Genomic DNA, 17,886 nt, shown 5'->3' with positions numbered 1-17,886 from the left:
CCCATGTGAAACCAAAAGTAAACGTTGACTTTACTCTTGCGACGTTGTTACGTTTTGTTCTTACATTATTATTTTAACACAAACCATGATCTTTCTTCTAACCTTAACTAAGTAGTTTTGTTACCTAAACCTAACCAATCGTTTCACACCATTAACCACGTGGCTTTGTGCATTTCTGCAAGCGTGCTACGAGGCTGATATGAAACATATTTCATATCCCGTGGTTTGCAGAAACGTACACTGCCAACATTTTTCCTGGCGACTGGGTTGTTGTCACCTCTCACTACAGTTTTAGGGGGCTGAAAACTTTTGCTGGTTTTGAGTTCTTTAGAGAAATGCAGAGATCTGAGTGTGATGGGTGCCAAAGGTTTTCAGCAGCTGACTCTCAAATTTTCAAAGTTGGAGTTCCCCACAGTTCACACTTGAGGTACCAATAAGAAAAACATTTCTACAACTCACATGCTGAATGTGACCATAAATAAAGAAATATATATTCACTGAGATAGATCATTTATTAATAAGTTGATTTTCATATCATGCTGACATGAGCTGAAACCAGTGGCTGTTTGGAGGATAAAAAAAATCAATCCTAAAAGTGTATCCTTTGAAATAATAGTAATTTAAAGTGTACATGATTTTTAGTTGATGGGCTAAAACATGCAGAAACCAGTGTGGTGCTTTAAATCACCTCCTGTCAGAGATTTAAATCCCATGCTGATAGAAAAGACTGATTCATCCACCCACAGTAAAAAGCTGTGAAAAACTGGATTTGGCTGGTGGTTGGTGGTAATTTTTCACCCTGACTGTGAAGAGGAAAGAAAAGGAAAGGGAAGTTGAAAGAGATTGAGAGACCAACAAAGAAAGGTACAGCGTGAAAAGTACCGAGTCTACGGAGAGAGTTTTATTTTATTGCGCACACATTTTAAATAATGTGACACAAAACAGACAACAATGAAAACTCTATCAACTGTATCAGGCGTGAACAATGCACCACATCTGCACACACTTGGGACTACAATGCATTTTATAATACAAATTTTTGGTCACCTTGTATGTACTGAAGCTGTGTGCATAGCGGGGATGGAAATAGGGAGGCCTGGATGTCCAAACATACTGCATATGCACGAGAAAAAGCTACGAAATAAGGAGAAAAGAAACAAAATCTGTGTGGATGAGATAAACAACGCCCAAATTAAACTGTCTCACCAAGAAGGTGAGCGAGCACATATCTCCTCCGAAAGCTGCACTATTCTCTAAATTGGTTATTTTAATAATAGAAAAGTGTTTATAAATGTTTAACCCATATCTGGATCTTAATTTGCATTAAAATATTCACATAGGCTGCAGTCAGGCTGATTATGATAGAGGCCATAGCGTTCCTGAGGGAATCAAAACAAGCACTAGTCGTTGTCTCTGAGTTGTCGCTCCTGCATTTCAGAGGAAATTTGCATATAGTTGAACCTTTCTCAGTTTCTCCTTGTTGCACCGCCGGGAGTCTTAAATTACAGAGGGAGGCGCCACGATGCTATTTTGAGGTTCAATTCACAATGAATGGCAGCCTGCCGCGCTTACAGTTTGAGTCCATATGTGTGGACCGATGGCAGATCGTTGCAGTAAACGGTGTCCCCGTTCAGTATGATGTAACTTTAATGAGCTACCTCGACTTGAAAACGATGGACGTGGCAACCGGAGAAAGTAACTCTCCAATCAGAGCTGAGTATGTAGATGACGTTCTTAAACACAAGCTTTAGTCTTGTTGAAGGCCAGAAGGGAACAGAGAGTCCGACTCATGAGTTCTCGCCCTATAAATTCATCATGCTGCCGTAGCGACACATATAGATTGATCACTTGATGCTGATATGTCCATGCATCATCTACATACATTTGCACATTAAAGTTTTGTAAACATCTCAAATAGGCCGCTCTTTTTGGTCACCTTTAAACATGTTGCGTCCCAAATTTGGTGAAGATTAGATCAGATTTGAGGGACAAGAAAAAAAGTAGCTGTTGAAAATGTTCAAATCTGTGAAAATCTCTACTATAACAACCCTTTCTCACTCCTGACTCGTCAAATACCACCGTTTGGTAGGTGCCCCTCGACATCAGAAACCCTTTAGCAACAGTATGTGACGAACCGGGCTTTCAACTAACTCTATTGTAAACCCACCCGCGGCGTTATTTGACAGTCGGGGCAAGTGATGTAGTATTAATGGTGTGAGAATCCGCTAAGGGCGGGAGGGATGGGTGGTGGATGGGTCAAACAAACACAAAACTTTTGTCTTGTGTGAAACTAAAAGTAACGTTGACTTATTTTGTCTCGTCAGTCACGGGACTGACGATACTGATGAGTCATGTGAGTCGTTAGAGTCGTCAGTCACGTGAGTCTCTAGCCACATGAGTTACTGGTCAGTGAAGTTAACGTCAACCACAACCGTTTCCTTACCCTAACCAAGGCCTATGGAAAGGAGGCTGGGTCACAGGCGGACATGGGTCTTGAGGTACGGGGTATAACACATGCGCGGTGTAACTGAAGCTGCGGTCGTGCGTACGATGGGCTCAATTTTGGCGAGTGCAGGCGAGATTTTACTGCGCATGTGTTATACTCCCGCTGATATGACGCGTGACCCAGACTCCTCTCTATAGACCTTGACCCTAACTAAGTGATTGTGTTGCCCAAACCTAACTTCCTGTGAAACAGAAGTTTATTTTGAAAGGACACTATGCATGTAACGAGCGTATATTGACACACCATCCCTGGTCCATTCAAAAGTAACGCAAGAGGGGTACCCCGTGCGTCGGCCTCCGATGCCGAGGGGCATTGACCAAGCGGCGGTATGTGACGAGTTGGAAGTGACAATGTGTTGACTAGAAAAGAGAATGACAATGTGGTGCTACTCTCACCAAAAATGAGTCAGTTCTTCTTTGGTCTAAATTTAACACCACATTTTATTAACATTTGTTGATTAATTTTTAAGCTTTCCTGTGAAATTAAAAGACAAACAATCAAGTTTGAGGTGATTTGCACAGCAGAAATTCCATGACACCAAAGCTCAGCATGCCGGAGAATAAAAATAGCTGAACAACAAGGGAAATAAAACTTATTAAATGTGCCTGAAATTACATAACCCTGTTGAGAGTAAAGTGTTTGTGGTAGTGAGAGGAATGTGTGTGTGTGTGTGTATACTTGATTAAACAGAAGAAGTATGTTGTGTTCCTGGTTGATAATGTGTTTTTTCTAGATGATAGAGAGAAGCATGCAGAGAGAGAGAGAGAGAGAGAGAGAGAAGATATGAACGTTGTTACCTGAGGAAAATCTGTTTGGAAGAGCAGCAGGGATCTGGAGATTTATCTCACGCTGCTTTCCAACAACTTTTTTGTAATAACATGTTTGGTTAACTTCTGGCGTCTTCCATTAATTGAGTGAGATTTTCATCAGCGTTTCTTAAATGGTGCTGATTAAATTAATTACACTCTCCTCGGGTGAACATGCCCTCGCCCTGAAGTGTTTTGCTCACTTCTTATGTGTTCTGAATTTCCCTCACTTCCCTTCTTCAACCTCTATTTAACTTTGACTTCACTTTTTCGTCTCTTTCCTTTCGCCTCTTAATGTCATACCTATTTTCACCTTCATATCTCTGTCTAGCTTTCTCCTCCTTACAACACTTACACAACGATGAGTGAGTTGGAGATTGTGGAGCCTGTGTCTAATTTGGTGCAGAATATTCCACACTTCCAAAGAGAACCACGGAAATGTCAAAGGTTATCACAACAAGGCTTTGTAGTTCTTGAAAAGGCAGTTTTATTGCAACCCTATCTCATGGGAAGGCGTATTAATAGCACGACATTACAAGGACATTCCGCGTGTCATGAGAACGCATTTGAGCTTTTTCAAGTGTTATTTGTACGACTCTTGCGTGTCACTTTTACACCATGCAACAAAACTACAGTGTTACGTAAGTTTCGGTACTTTCAGAAGGTACTAATCCCCGATCAGGGCCTTTTTCGTGGGGGTAAAAAGGCCTCATAAAATATCCCCGGAACTTAATTTAGATCCTGATCCCTGCGGTCGAAACACAATGAGTTCCTCAAAAGGTTCCTAGTCCCGGGGAAAAGTTCCTGCGAGGGAAACGGTGCTTAAGATGCACATTTTTGTGGAGGACAGGCATCAGAAATGAAAGCAAATCCATCATACTGCTTACAGAAATGTTGAGCTTCAAGGCAGGCGGTGTATTCTTGGGGTTTTTGGTTTTAAATGCACTAAAAAGGTTATAGAGAATCGTTTTGATCCACAACCAGCGGCATTACTCAGCAGGTTCCTTTTGTTTGAGAAATTTGACAGCATAGAGGAAGCTTAAAGACAAGAATTTAGATGTCAGAAAAAGGCCAGAGAAACCTCTCAGATATGTGTCTGTAATGTAAATGAATTCACACATAGCAGCGGATTGGGATTCCTACAAGTCACCTTACTTCTTCTAACCGTCGTGGGAGTTGTTTGTTGAACAATAAAAGGGTTAATCCATTCAATCGACCCTTGAAGAGTCATTGAACAACCTTTTTAAGGAATGATTCATGGACTTTGCACTCAATTCGACTGTTATCAGGCCATTAAATAGGCGTTATCTGTCGCTATAAGCACCATAGATGTGGGTCATTAGTAGCCTACTATTCCTACTACGTTGTTAAAGTGAAAGTGAAACTTAAAAGCAACACCATCTGACATGTAAAACTGAATGAAACGTCACATTTTGAACTCAAACTAAAAGGACGCTTTACGTTTAGGCAACAAAACTACAACTTCTTTAGGTTTATGCAATAAAACTTCAACTTCTTTAGGTTTAGGCAATAAAACTACAACTTATTTAGGTTTAGACAATACAACTACAACTTCTTCAGGTTTAGGTACTAAAACTACAATTTCTTTAAGTTTATGCAATAAAACTACAACTTCTTTAGGTTTAGGCAACATCGTGTGAAAAATATCAGAAAAAGTTGCATATGAATATCCTAACGTATATGAACTCTTTGTGAAGGTGATCCACAAAGATTGCCCATTTTTTTGAGTGTGGAGCTCTCTGAAAAGCTTCCTTAATGCATGCAAAATTGCTGGAACAAAACAGCAGCAGCTTGTGAATGTGCATCAGAGATCTGGTGTGAGTTGCGAAGTAAACAGTGTTGTCAGTGCCAGAGTTAGCTGTATCAGAGCCAGCGTTGTCACAGCACTCCTGTGTTTTCCTTATAGTTTGTTTTTGTCTCTTTTTTTCTGTGGCATCTGGCTTCAGTCTGTGGGCCGCTGGGAAATCATGTGTTGTCATACCAGTTGATGTTGAAATAGGTTTTTGGAGCTTCTATGTGTTCACACACACTCAGACAGATGAGTGTGAAGGCGTATGCAAAGACACACACACACACACACTTCACCCACTTTTCATCAAAAACAAAACAAGGTTAATTCACTGGTGTTATGAGATTGTGTGTGTTCCTGGTTTATTTCCTCTCTCTTTGTCTCTCTCGTTCACAACCTTCACACACCACATATGTAAATAAACACACAGCAGACACACTGTTAAATGTTTACATGGACTCCCCGCATAGCTCACCTCACTCCAGCTTGCTGCTCACACAGTTGTCAGTGTTGTTAGCCTTGGTTTTACCAGCACTCATAAAATACCTCTGCTAATGGTAGCTATGGAGACCACACACAGTTTGTAATTCACCTGCCGTAACATCCTGAGTATCTCTTTTGTTTTCTGCATTCTTTTACAACCTTGAAAGTTTCTTTAATGTGCAAGGTGCATTAAAGTTTAAAGTATTTCTTTCAGACAAAGCTTCTAGTTTTTAAGAGTTATGATTGTTGCTCCCACCTTCCAGGCAGAGATTTGAAACAGGCTTTGATTTTCAGTAATCCATCACAATGACCATAATGGATCCTTTTGTTGTTGCCAAAGAGATATTGTTGTTGTGTTGTAATGGAGTTTGATGATTTGAAAAGCTTGTCACGTATCACACATCATGTACAGTATTATTATCACACTGTAGGGAAAAAGAATAGAAATGACTGGCTGCCTTCAAGGTTGAAAGTGTGTCTGTAATATAAAGTGTCTGTGATATTTAGTGAGACATAAATACTGGTGTGATTATTTAAGATCATTTTACTCTGACAATATTCAGTAAGTAAATGTTTTTCTATTCTTTTCACCAGGCTGTCATGAGTCGTGCTCAGAGTGCCGTGGGCCGAGCCAGCAGGAGTGTCTCTCGTGTTCGGACCCGGCTGCTTTGCTCAAAGACGGAGAATGTGTTCCTGACTGTGGCGCCGGTTTCTACAGTCAAGAAGGCGTCTGCTACGGTAAAGTTAACACATTTCCATTTTGCACTGTAGAAAAACAGCAGGAGTGTGTTTGATGCTGTTGTGGATGTTATGCAGGTTTTCCTTTTCAATATTTGGATTTTAGGAATATGAGGAATACTCCTACTGTTCCTCTTGACGAGGGTACTAGCTCCATACCTGGAGCTCATCCTCAAGTGCAAGCTAAGGGGCCGTTCACATGCCATGTTTTTTGCGCCCTCAAATTCATTGTTATACATTGTCAATGTAGACGCTTGGAAGGCACACTCAAAAGCGAGAATGACGCTGTTGCGGTGTGCAGGCATTCCCAAGCATTCAAACAAGCGCATGGCCAAGCATTGCCAGACGTTCCCAAGCATTACCAAGCGTTCTCAAGCACTGCCAAGCGTTCTCCAGCGTTCTCAAGCATTACCAAGCGTTCTCAAGCACTGCCAAGCGTTCTCCAGCGTTCTCAAGCATTGCCAAGCGTTCTCAAGCATTGCCAAACGTTCCCAAGCATTACCAAGCATTCCCAAGCGTTCTCAAGCACTGCCAAGCGTTCTCAAGCATTGCCAAACGTTCCCAAGCATTGCCAAGTTTTCTCAAACCTTCCCAAGTGTTCCCAAGCGCCAATTTTTCAGGGTGTGCCCAGAGATAAAAATAGTTCAACTTATTTAACGCAGCAACTTGCGCCGCATGTCATGTGAAGAGGTACAACCAATCACAGCCGGCATATGTCTTTTCTTTCTTTTGTAAATATCAGTCCACGGTAAATTTATGGAGAAGTTAATCATTTAAGTGCAGAACTACCCAGAGCTTACGTCTGTCCCACGGACTATTTTACTGGCTTCACCCTTTCCGTCTAAGCACGTCACAACATCCGGTTGAAAGGTCAGCCAGACTGACACAGACACATCGAGCAGTAAAGCTACTGTGAAGGATTTCTTGGTGCTGGAAATCCATTTCAACTTCATCATCATCGTCATCGCAGCACGCAGGTTTCGGTTGCTTAGTAACGGCAGGCACGACACGAGCGCAACTTCCCAAAGCACCTTGGATAAAAGGATGAAATTGGCACGGCTGGCGTGTTCAACGTGTTTTTAGACCCAACATGTGAATGGCTGCTAATATCAGGATCAAATTTCCCCTGAGGGATTAGAAAGGTGTCACTTAACCCAGACCAAACACACACTCACCTCAACAAAATCACCTTGACTTTAAAGATAAATATTGTTATAACTGTCTTTGCTGAACCTCTTTTCCTTTAACTGAATTATCTACTTCAATTATTAGTTTTCTGTGTTTCCCAGAATTCCCAGAGTATGAACATAAACACATTCAGCTACACAGAAAATAAACCAGTTATTTTTTCTGCACTGCATTCTGGTGCATTTTCTGTTGTTTTGAGTGCAGTAATTGGACTGTCTGTCTGATTCTTCTAGAATAGAAAGTATGATTGTTAAATGCTTGTGCAAAATGGCATAACTCTTTATTTTCGTTTGCCTGAAAATCTTCAAATTGCAGAAGAAAAATCAGCTATTGCATGTCATTTTTGTTGCACAGAAAATATCTTAATGTGACTGCATTTCGTCTGCATGTTTGGCAGATATGTAAAAGAAATAATGCTTCATACATCTTCGATGGGGTTTAAACAAGCAGATACATAACGTGTGATACTAAAAGAGGAAAAAACAACTTACATAGCTGCAGTTATCCATCTGAAAAGTGTCACTTCATGAGGAATGAAAGTTGATATTTAAACAGACAAATTAGATGTCACAGAATATGCTGTTGCTGTAAACAGAAAACACAAATCTGAGACAATAAGAGGTTTGTTGTTGGCGGTCAGCTGGAGGTGAAGGTTTGTGTGGGCTTGTTTTGTTTTAGCCTCCCACTGGAGCTTCTCGCCAGCATCTAGTCCACGTGGTGCCAAAATGATGAACTCAGCAGTAGTCAGCAAACAAACAATAAAAAAAAAAGATGCAATAATTAGCAGCTCTCTCGTGCACTAATGAGGATTCAGAGGCTCTTTGAATAAGGAGATCCTGTATGAATATGGATGGTTTCTATTTTTGAGTGTTAAGATGAAGAGGAGCAGGAATAGGCCTCCTTCGGGGCGATGGTGAACTTAGAAGCACAGAGCTGAGCTCTTTCTTTAGTAGAAGCACCTGGAAGGAGGGGGGGGGGACTCTTCAACTCCTCCGGCTTATGTTGAAGACTTGAAGCACTCAGCGAGGAGCCCTCTTTTAGAAAATGTCAGAAACCTGGGGAACTTTCTGGAAAAAGGTCAAATCCATTAGAACTTGCCAGTTTGTGCTTTGAGGTCTGTTTTTAAATGTCAACATCCGGAGAGAGAGCTGTAGGGTTTTTAACTTCTCACTTTTCCTCCTCGGGGCTTCCCGGGTTAGATTTGATAGCTTTCCTTTTTATGTCCCCTCCAGCATGCCATAGGAAAAACCTCTCAGTGATTTTAGCCTCTGTTTAGACGGAGGCAAAGATCTGTTTGAGCATGTGTGCATGTCAAAGTGTCATGTCAATGTGGAATAACACACACACACACACACACTCACACACACACACACACACACACACACAAACACATGCACCCTAAACTAGGGAGTTTACTTTCGTTTTATGGACATATTTGACTTGTTCTTAACTAGACTGTTATAGACTTTTTATCACTTTTAAAACTATAACTAGAGCAAAATCACTAAACACATATTTTCCATGAATTAAACAAAAAGTTAAAACTAACTTCCTTCGTGGTCCTCACTAATACCCCTTTTCCACCAACATGGAACAGGTTCCGTTCTGGTTCGCGCACCTAATTTTGAAACCGGTTTCAGAACCCGAAAATTTGGTTTCCAGTTGGAACCAACAAATAGCAGGTTTTCTTCGACCTGCAGTGCGAACCGTGACGACATCAGTGGGAATTAGAGCTGGGTATGGTTTAAAACATTACGATGCCAGTACCAGTACCCTTAAAGTGATACTGACACCAATAGAGCACTTCATTCGATACCCATCATGTGAATGGAAGCCAGTAAAACGTCCGCCTACAAAGTGCCGTACAAAAGTAAAACAAAATGATTTCTATTCTATTGTTATATTCTACTGAAATGGCCTGTGTTGAACAATAAAATATTCTAAGTATAATAAGCGTTTTCAGTCCAAAATGGCAGCAGCTGTTGTCAAAAAAACACCAGAGTTTCGTCTCTTCTATACTCTTTGTCTCCGTGTCTTGGTGTTCAGGCAGGCAATCCTGGCTTAATGGGTTGTAGCTGCTGCAGTAGTGGGAGAATCACCCATTGCATTAAAGAATGCTTGCGGTGATTGGCTGCAAGCAAAACCATACAAATAGTCATTCTTTTCTAGATTTGGGCTCAAAAAGTATCAATTGCAGGTTTTGTTTGACTCAAGAAGTTTCAATACTACTTGGTACTGGGTTATTTTGGTCGATACCTTAAAGGTATCGAATACCGATACCCAGCCCTGGTGGGCGTGTCAGACTCTACAGGTTGGAAAGAGAGGATGGAGAAGTCAAGTGTTCATCTTCCTACTGCTGTTTACTTCCTTTGTGTATTGTGCAACGCCCTCCGTTGATTACACTGCTTCCACTTATAACTGATGGAAACGTGGGCTGGTTTGCTAGGTTCAAGAACCAGAGCTAATTTGGTGGAAAAGGGTTCTGAGTGACAAAGTGAAACACTTCACAGAGTCTGGTTATTAAGAGACTTTTCTTGAGCACAAAGCATTTCATCATTGCAACGAGAAGCCATTAACATTTACACGTTACGGTTCACAGCCTGTGATTCGTCCTGCGCCTCCTGTTTCCCTGACAACCCCAAGTGCATGAGCTGTCAGCCGGGGACCGCTTTGCATCATGGGAAGTGTATTTCCCAGTGTCCAGCTCAGCATTACCTGGACAACCACAGCAGATGCAGAGGTAGGCTAACTCTTCAACACATATCTGTGATTAGAATGCTCTTCAAGTAAAATGACATGAAATGAATGGTTCAGTTCCACCCGTTTGCTTCTCTCCTCAGCCTGCCACAGCTCCTGCGCTTCCTGTTGGGGTCCCACGGTATCCCAGTGTACCTTGTGTCCAGGTGGGCTCCTTCTCCATCAGGGCCAGTGTGTGGAGGCCTGTGGGGAGGGACTCTACTCCCAGGACAACACCTGCCACAGTAAGAGCTTAAATCTAAGCTTCTTCAAAATGATATTATTATAAGAAGTGCATTTCCACCACTGTTAATGTGTCCTTTTGACCTTTCATCTCTGCTGCTTTTAGATTGCCATCCCTCCTGTCGTTCCTGTGTGGGACCCTTGGCCTCAGACTGCCTCCGCTGTCTGAAACCAGAGGAAGCCCTTCTACCTCAGTCCACTCACCTCCAGCACGGCGTCTGCACAGCCGGATGTCCTGCACACAGCTTCCTGGATTACATGCAGACGTGCAGAGGTGAGTACATCAGGTTTCATTTGGTTTAATTTCCTCCTTTAATTAGGACACAAGGGTGAGCTAGTGTGTCTCTGCTGTTCATGGCTGTTAACCAGTTATCAAGCTAATTAGCAAGCTTTTACTGATTACTATATATCGTAAGTCAACTTTGACTTTTAGTTTCACACGGGACACTAACAGCGGTCGCCTGGGGGGAAAGTACAGTGTTGGTTTGACCCGTCTACCACCCCTCCTGCCCGCCCGGAGTGGACTCTCTCACTTGTTATACCACGTAACTTAAAAGTATACTTTTATTAACTAAGAAATGGGCCAATTTAGAACCAAGAAGTATTGAAGTAGTACACTTACAAGTATACTACTAGCACACTGATATTAGTATACTTATTACATAAAGTATACTTGGCATTTTACTTAAACTATACTTAAGTTTACATCATAACATAAACTTGAAGTATACTACTTTTTTGTAAGGGTAAACAGATGCTACTGTGCAAAAACTTAGTGCAAGTGTTGAAACATGCAGTGTCTCAAAAACGTTCCTCTGTTGGTAATTTTGGCACAAAACTAAAAGTTTGGACAGAAGTTTGTTCTCGATTTGGTGCGTAGAAGGTGTGTAGAGTTGATAGTGAGTGTGAGCGTAGACTCTGGATGTTTTTGTTTTTGGAGAGTGAAGATAGTTTGTGTGTGTGTGTGTGTGTGGAGACACCTGATTGGGTTGTTTGTGAGTGTTAAATTGTGCGTGTAATGGGCTAATTTTTAAGGTGGGTTTTAGGTTTCAGAGGATAGTCTGTCAAGTGAGAATAATTATCACCCACCTACCAACACACACACAAACCGCCTCCTAGCCAGAACGCCAGAGGGGTGTGACAAATATCTTTACCTCCCTCGTACCTCCAACTGCGCGCTGTGAAATTCTATCCATTTACCACGATCACCGCTCTGCTATCGTCTTACCTCCCTGTTCAGCCTCTGTAGCCGCTGACCAGATCGCGTCCAGTATTTGGCAGAGAGGAGGGGTGTTCGTTCTACCTGCTGTCTCTTCGTCGAGCGCAGCCAAGTCATTCGCCAGCGCTGGCGTTCTGTTCAGCTCTACTTTCTCCTTCCTCAGCTCACTTTTCATCTGCCGCAGCTGCTGTTACCTGAAACGAGATAAAGCACACGCTGCCAAACAGCGTTTTTTTTTAAGCAGCTGTTTACATTCAGCTTGAAGCTTTGGTGTTTACTTGACAGAAAGAGACTTTCTAGTGCATCAGTAAGAGTGGTTTTGATAACATGAGATGTGGAAAGTCTCAAAGAAGAAACATGTTACACTCACTTCTCTTGGATTTCAGAAACAGAATTTGTCTATTTTCATCTTTCCTTTTTTAAGTAGTTGAAAGTCTTGTTTTCAGTCATGCTATCTTATTTGTAGTGTTGTCCTTCATGAGTAATTTCTAGTTTCAAGTCCTCCAAACTGAAACATAAAACAGGTTGTTTGGCGTTACCTTTCAAAACAACCTCGATGACTGATTTCTCATTCTAAGGTTTTTGTTTTGCAAGTCACAAGTTTCAAATCTTGGCTATGAAATCAAGTCACAAGTTCAGACCATGTCCTAAACTTTGTTTTGAGTCCTAAACAAGTCATTTTGTAAACTTCACCATATTTAATGCCATTTTAAGTTTCAAACAGAAATATTGAATGCTTTAAAACATGTGTATATGACTTTAAATCAGTTAGGGCTGGAACGGAACATCGTTTTAGCGCCACTAATTTCTTTAATGCATTAACACACTTTGTGATTTTTAGGTTGAAGCGGACTCAATTTTAAAACTACAGTTAAGATACTGGTATCATGAAACTAGAAAACCAAATGAATCCATTTGTACCAAACATGTCATACTAGCTTGTCGTGAAGGAGGTTAAATAACGCTCCAAACTTACGCTACATTTTGGCGAGGAAAAACTGCCATTTTCAAAGGGGTCCCTTGACCTCTGACCTCCAGATCAGTGAATGTAAATGGGTTCTAATGGGTACCCACGAGTCTCCCCTTTACAGACATGCCCACTTTATGATAATCCCATGCAGTTTGGGGCAAGTCATAGTCAAGTCAGCACACTGACACACTGACAGCTGTTGTTGCCTGTTGGGCTGCAGTTTGCCATGTTATGATTTGAGCATATTGTTTTATGCTAAATGCAGTACCTGTGAGGGTTTCTGGACAATATCTGTCACTGTTTTGTGTTGTTCATTGATTTACAATAATAAATATATACATACAGATGTGAACAGTGATCTCCCTAAGATGAATGATGCAGGAGGTGTGGGTGTAAAGGTACATGCAGTGTTTGTTACAGTATCCATTGTTGATGTTGTGAACAGACATACCTGGACTCTCTGGAAATGAAAATACAATACCCAGCTTCAGTACGGCATGCACCGTTGAATTGTACCATTATATATTATGAAAACTTTAGACTGGACTGGAGGTGTGGGAGTATGGATGCTTTCACTGCCTTTCTTACTTCTTTGAATTCAGTGTGACCTAAGAGATATGAAGACAAGACAGGTTGCATTCTGGGTAGGTTTATTGGGATTTCCCACGGCGTTGCAGATAAGTCCGTGCCGTCTGTTTACAGCCGAGTTACAAGGTGTGAATATAGGTAAATTACAGGGTGCTCTGAGGAATGTCTTTATAGTTTCCTGTTAGCTGATGCTTCCTGGATTCCTGAAGCTCAGAAACATTATAATTTGTTTCTTCCGTTATTGTTGCCCCCCCACACCAGTTCCTGTGTTGTTTGCTCTGTGAGGAAAGTGAGTATCATCAAGACTGAAAGCCTTCTTGCTGGTTTGCTGGCAGTCACAGTAGTTCTTAAATTGCAGTTTGGAGCCTCTTCAAGAGTCACAAAATGATTCTACTTGACACAAATTAGTTATCATGCTTTTTACCGTTTGAATTATGGATATCTGCAACCTCTTGGCTCCTTTTTTAGCATACATCAAGTCAAACAGCCTGAATACAGAAAGGCAAATGCTTCATTTTGCATCACACTTGAGCAGTCTGCAAATTAAATGTATGAGGCATGAGGCTGCACCACGTTGATTTCAGGGATCTTGAGCCTCAAGGCCTTTGATTTGTCTCCTCGCCACAGTTTACTTTTAAGGTCAGAGCGGGCCAAGCACCGGAGGAAATTCTGTTTACTTTACCTGGAATTGTATAGCCGTTAGCAGCATTGGATTCCCTTAATCATCGTGGAAGAGACAATTACTAATCGATGTGTAGCAGCTGGATTGGAGCGTCCTCTAACACCCATTTATCTGTGTGATTGCATTGGACCAGCACTGAGCCGATACAGGGGGGTTTAAGTTCAAATTAGAGGCTGGTGTCACTAAATGGAAATTCGGTTTGTACAAGACTTGCAAAGCAAATATTCACACTAACGAGAGAGAGAGAATCAAAGGAGGAACACCGGATGAACCAGCAGAAGGAGCAGAAAATGAAGTCAAAAAGCCACTTTAAAGTAAAGTTCACACTACACGACTTTCACACTACATGACTGACCGGCGACAGGAGGTCACACACTACAAGATATTTCCCCCGGAGGAATCCCCGATGAGGTCAACAAACTATGTTTTGTCAGGGAACTCACACGAGTAGTGAAAGACGTAGTCGTGCTTGTTGATGTTGTCGTTGGCACACGTGTTCACGTGTTCACGTACAGTAATAGCCTGTTTCCTCATGTATTTACTATTTCCCCTGTGTAGATCAGGCACTTTATGTGTTATTTTTATTCATGTAAACATCCAGCTCCCTAGAAATACACGGTAAATGACCTGATCCCATACGCAAGACACATTACCGATGTTGTCGTTGGCACGTGTTCACAAAACAGTCCACTCTCTTTTTTACTATTTATTCCTCAGGGTGCAACAACAACTTTGCTCCGTGTTGCAAATGCAGCACATACAGTAAGTTCCTGTTCCCACTGAGCAAAGAGACGTCCTAAAGACATCAATTTAACGTCTCTGTCGACCGTCCAAAAGACGTCCACTGAGGAGCCAGAATGAAAGATTTGCGACGTCTTTTTTAAATGTCTTTTTAACGTTCAACTATTGATTTCAACCTGAGTTGCACGTCCACAGACGTCCAGAAAGGGTCCTAGTCAGACGTCTAGATATTGAACCCATTTTGCACATACGCATACGTCCAAAAGGTCCCTAACCAGACGTTCAAATGTTGAACCCAACTTGCACGTCCACCAGATGCACAAAAGTGGGTCTGGACTGATGGACGTTATACAGACATGATCTGAACGTCTTCCTGACATCACGTTTGCTGTGTTGTTACAGGCGACCCCTCCGCCAGGTTTCGGTTTCCCCTCAACCTGTATCTCGCGCTCTCATTGGCTGTAGCTTTCTGAACGTCTCCAATGATATCTGAAATGTGTCTGTGAGGCACCGGCGAGCCTCTGGGCTTGCGTGTTTGAACAGTTAAATGATGACGCTCAAGCGCCGACATGCGAACACCGAGACAATTTTGATTTGTCCTCTGATCTGGAGCTTTTGTCCGGCAGCTCCAAAAACTGTTGGCAAGCGGAAAATCAGGGCTAAAGTCGTGTAGTGTGAACCCGGCTTAATGGTCACTTAATGTTGTTTCAATGCAAGTAAGAACTTCAGTCTGTTTGAGTAGTTTTTTATTTATTGTATTCTGTGATGCACCCTACGATGCAACGTGGATTTATCAAGCTCTGACCCAGCTGGTAGATCAAACCCCACAGATCACTCCTTCTGATCCACATCCCTCCCCTAAAGACAACATTTAGGTTGAAGGCTACAGATCTCTTTCTCCATATTTAATGTTCTCTGTACTCAGCTTGTTTCAGGTATGACTTAAAATACACATGTAATAAAAACACCTGAATATGCACTGAACTGCATTTTCAGGGATGTGATTTGTGTTTCAGCAGCTTCTAAAAATGAAATATTGGATTTTTTCTTTTCTTGCTCACTCTTTGGAAACAAATCTTTGTGTTTGTTATACAGAGAATTGGATTGAACAGCTTGTCTCAGCACGGAGTCACATTGTCCATCAGCTATTGTGTGTGCCAGGTTTCTTCCTAAATTAGGCTCGACACAGCGAGCGGAGGATTGGCTCGATAAATGACGCGTCATTAAAGCTCCGTTCGCAGTCACATGTACAGCAGTTGTTCCACTCTGCCTCTATTCTTAGTAACAAAGGTTCCCCTCAGTGTGAGTGTCAGTGGGTTCAGGTGTAAGCTGGGAACAATGGAGGCTATTGTCCAAATATGTGTGTGTGTTGCTCTGACAGATACTCAGCAGCTACTGTCCTGAAGCGGAGAAGGAGGACGACATGTAAACATATAGGGACTCACAGACTCCAGGCTTTACATACACACATATAGACACACACATACACACAGTGAGGTACACATGAAGCGGGTCTGAGCTGACGAGCTGTCAGGTGTCTGGGAGCTGATTCCAGGCTGAGAAGCCCTCCAACCCCTCCTCTCCAGTCTGCAGACAGAGATAGTCGGTGTGTGGGAGGTTTAATGCTGCTGGAGAGACAGGAAGGGTTAACACACACCTGAACTGTGTTGGATAATATCAGAGACATTAAGTGTCTCTAAGCCTTTTACAGTTGTTGTTGTTTGTGGGAGTAAGGATTGGCAAACTAAGTTAAAGCATTAATATGTTATATACAAATCCTGCAGGTGAAGTAAAGGACTGTGTTATACCGTAGGATAGTTCTGAGTAGAGCTGCCCCCCTTCTGGTCTCAGTCCACTAAGATTTATTTATTCAATTAGTCGTTTTTTATGCTTTTTTTTATGACTTATTTCCAAGAAACTTATGAGCACATCTCTAGTAAACACAAGATTTAAAGTGATTCTTTGTAGAGAAACTTGTCGACTAAATCAACTAATCGATAAGTCGATTAAGAATTTATTTTTGTCGAGGACAGCCCGAGTTCTGAGATACGTTTAGTGAGGTATGACAGATGCAAAAGAAAGCGGTATCAGCTCTCAAGATAATTCAGAAACGGGGACCAAGAGTCTAGATGTTTTGTCGTCCATATGTAGAAAGCGTATAATCATGAATTAATGTGTACCGTTCCATCTCTTCTGGGGGTTTTATATTCTGAATTTAACTGTAATTCTGTTGGGTTTTTATTCAATGGAGGCCTGATACTTGTAGCTTTACGGTGTCGTGATGGACACAGATCATAGTGATGATGGAAGTGTAGTGGTGATGGTCATTGTCTTTGTGACTGTATACCTGCTCGCCAGTTTTGAATCTGCTCTGAACTTTCCCAGCAGGTGAGCAGCAGACCTGTTTGTCAGCCATTGAACACAACAGGCTCTTGTGTTGTTTGTCCATTAGCTCCTCTCACCGGCCTTCAGCGTGAGGTCCTCTCCAATCCCTCTGAGTCTGAATCATATTTGGCCTCTGTGATTATTCATTGTTCTGGCCCGTGTTCCTGCGACCAGTTTGGTTTGATGATTCAACCAGAAGCCTCAAAGCCTGATAACGTTACTGCAAGAGTCACTGAAGTCAGCAAATGCCTCCAACATGGCAAACTTAACTTTTGAGGAGTGGTCTCTTAATTTACTTCTTAACTTTGGGCACAAGATTTATATAGTGACCGGAAGAATGAGACCACAGTACTACTGTAATAGTTATATGACCAAGGTGAGTTGTTTTGTTTCCGGTTCACAACCTCTACTTCTTCTTCTACTCTCTTTACTGGTGGATTACAGCCATGCGAGAAGCCTATAGCACCAACTTCTGACCAAACAAGGCTGTAGCCATGTGTATTCACTCCAAACCAGTTGCGCCTAATTTGCTTTTTTGTTTTTTTGCGACATTCCAAAAGTTTGCATAAAGTTTGCTTGACTATCGGGAGGTTCTTGGTTTCAATGGCAATTTCACAAGCCAACATTTAGCATGTTTTAATTGAACTCTAGTACCAAAACAAGCGGTCTGAGACTGCCTGCGAGAGGTGGTCTCGGACCGTTGTCAGGTAGCCAGATGTTTGCTTGACATCTGGGCCGAAGAGAAAGTCCACAAAAATAGTGATGTTTATAAAGTCATTTGAGATAAACTG

The 17,886-nt window shown here is 41.9% G+C and overlaps 1 protein-coding gene and 1 long non-coding RNA gene across 4 annotated transcripts in view; one reads left to right on the top strand and one right to left on the bottom strand.

Annotated features, from left to right (window-relative positions):
• The window catches only part of fras1 (Fraser extracellular matrix complex subunit 1), a 314,451-nt gene that overhangs the window by 155,445 nt on the left and 141,120 nt on the right, over positions 1-17,886 (top strand). For all 3 annotated transcript variants that reach the window (XM_037777425.1, XM_037777424.1, XM_037777423.1), the window contains exons 14-17: positions 6,200-6,343; positions 10,131-10,271; positions 10,372-10,512; positions 10,617-10,784. In XM_037777425.1, the coding sequence (XP_037633353.1) occupies positions 6,200-6,343; positions 10,131-10,271; positions 10,372-10,512; positions 10,617-10,784 (594 nt within the window). The remainder of the gene's footprint in view (positions 1-6,199; positions 6,344-10,130; positions 10,272-10,371; positions 10,513-10,616; positions 10,785-17,886) is intronic.
• On the bottom strand, positions 7,008-10,942 carry LOC119492735. The gene is made up of 3 exons (XR_005207846.1): positions 10,932-10,942; positions 9,551-9,557; positions 7,008-7,290 (listed from the first exon to the last, which is right to left on the bottom strand). It is a non-coding gene; the product is annotated as an uncharacterized LOC119492735 (long non-coding RNA).

This window comes from Sebastes umbrosus, chromosome 8 (assembly GCF_015220745.1).
Source record: "Sebastes umbrosus isolate fSebUmb1 chromosome 8, fSebUmb1.pri, whole genome shotgun sequence".
Taxonomy (NCBI): domain Eukaryota; kingdom Metazoa; phylum Chordata; class Actinopteri; order Perciformes; family Sebastidae; genus Sebastes; species Sebastes umbrosus.
The sequence above is the reverse complement of the archived record's forward strand: the minus strand, read 5'-3'. Positions and strand labels throughout refer to the sequence as shown.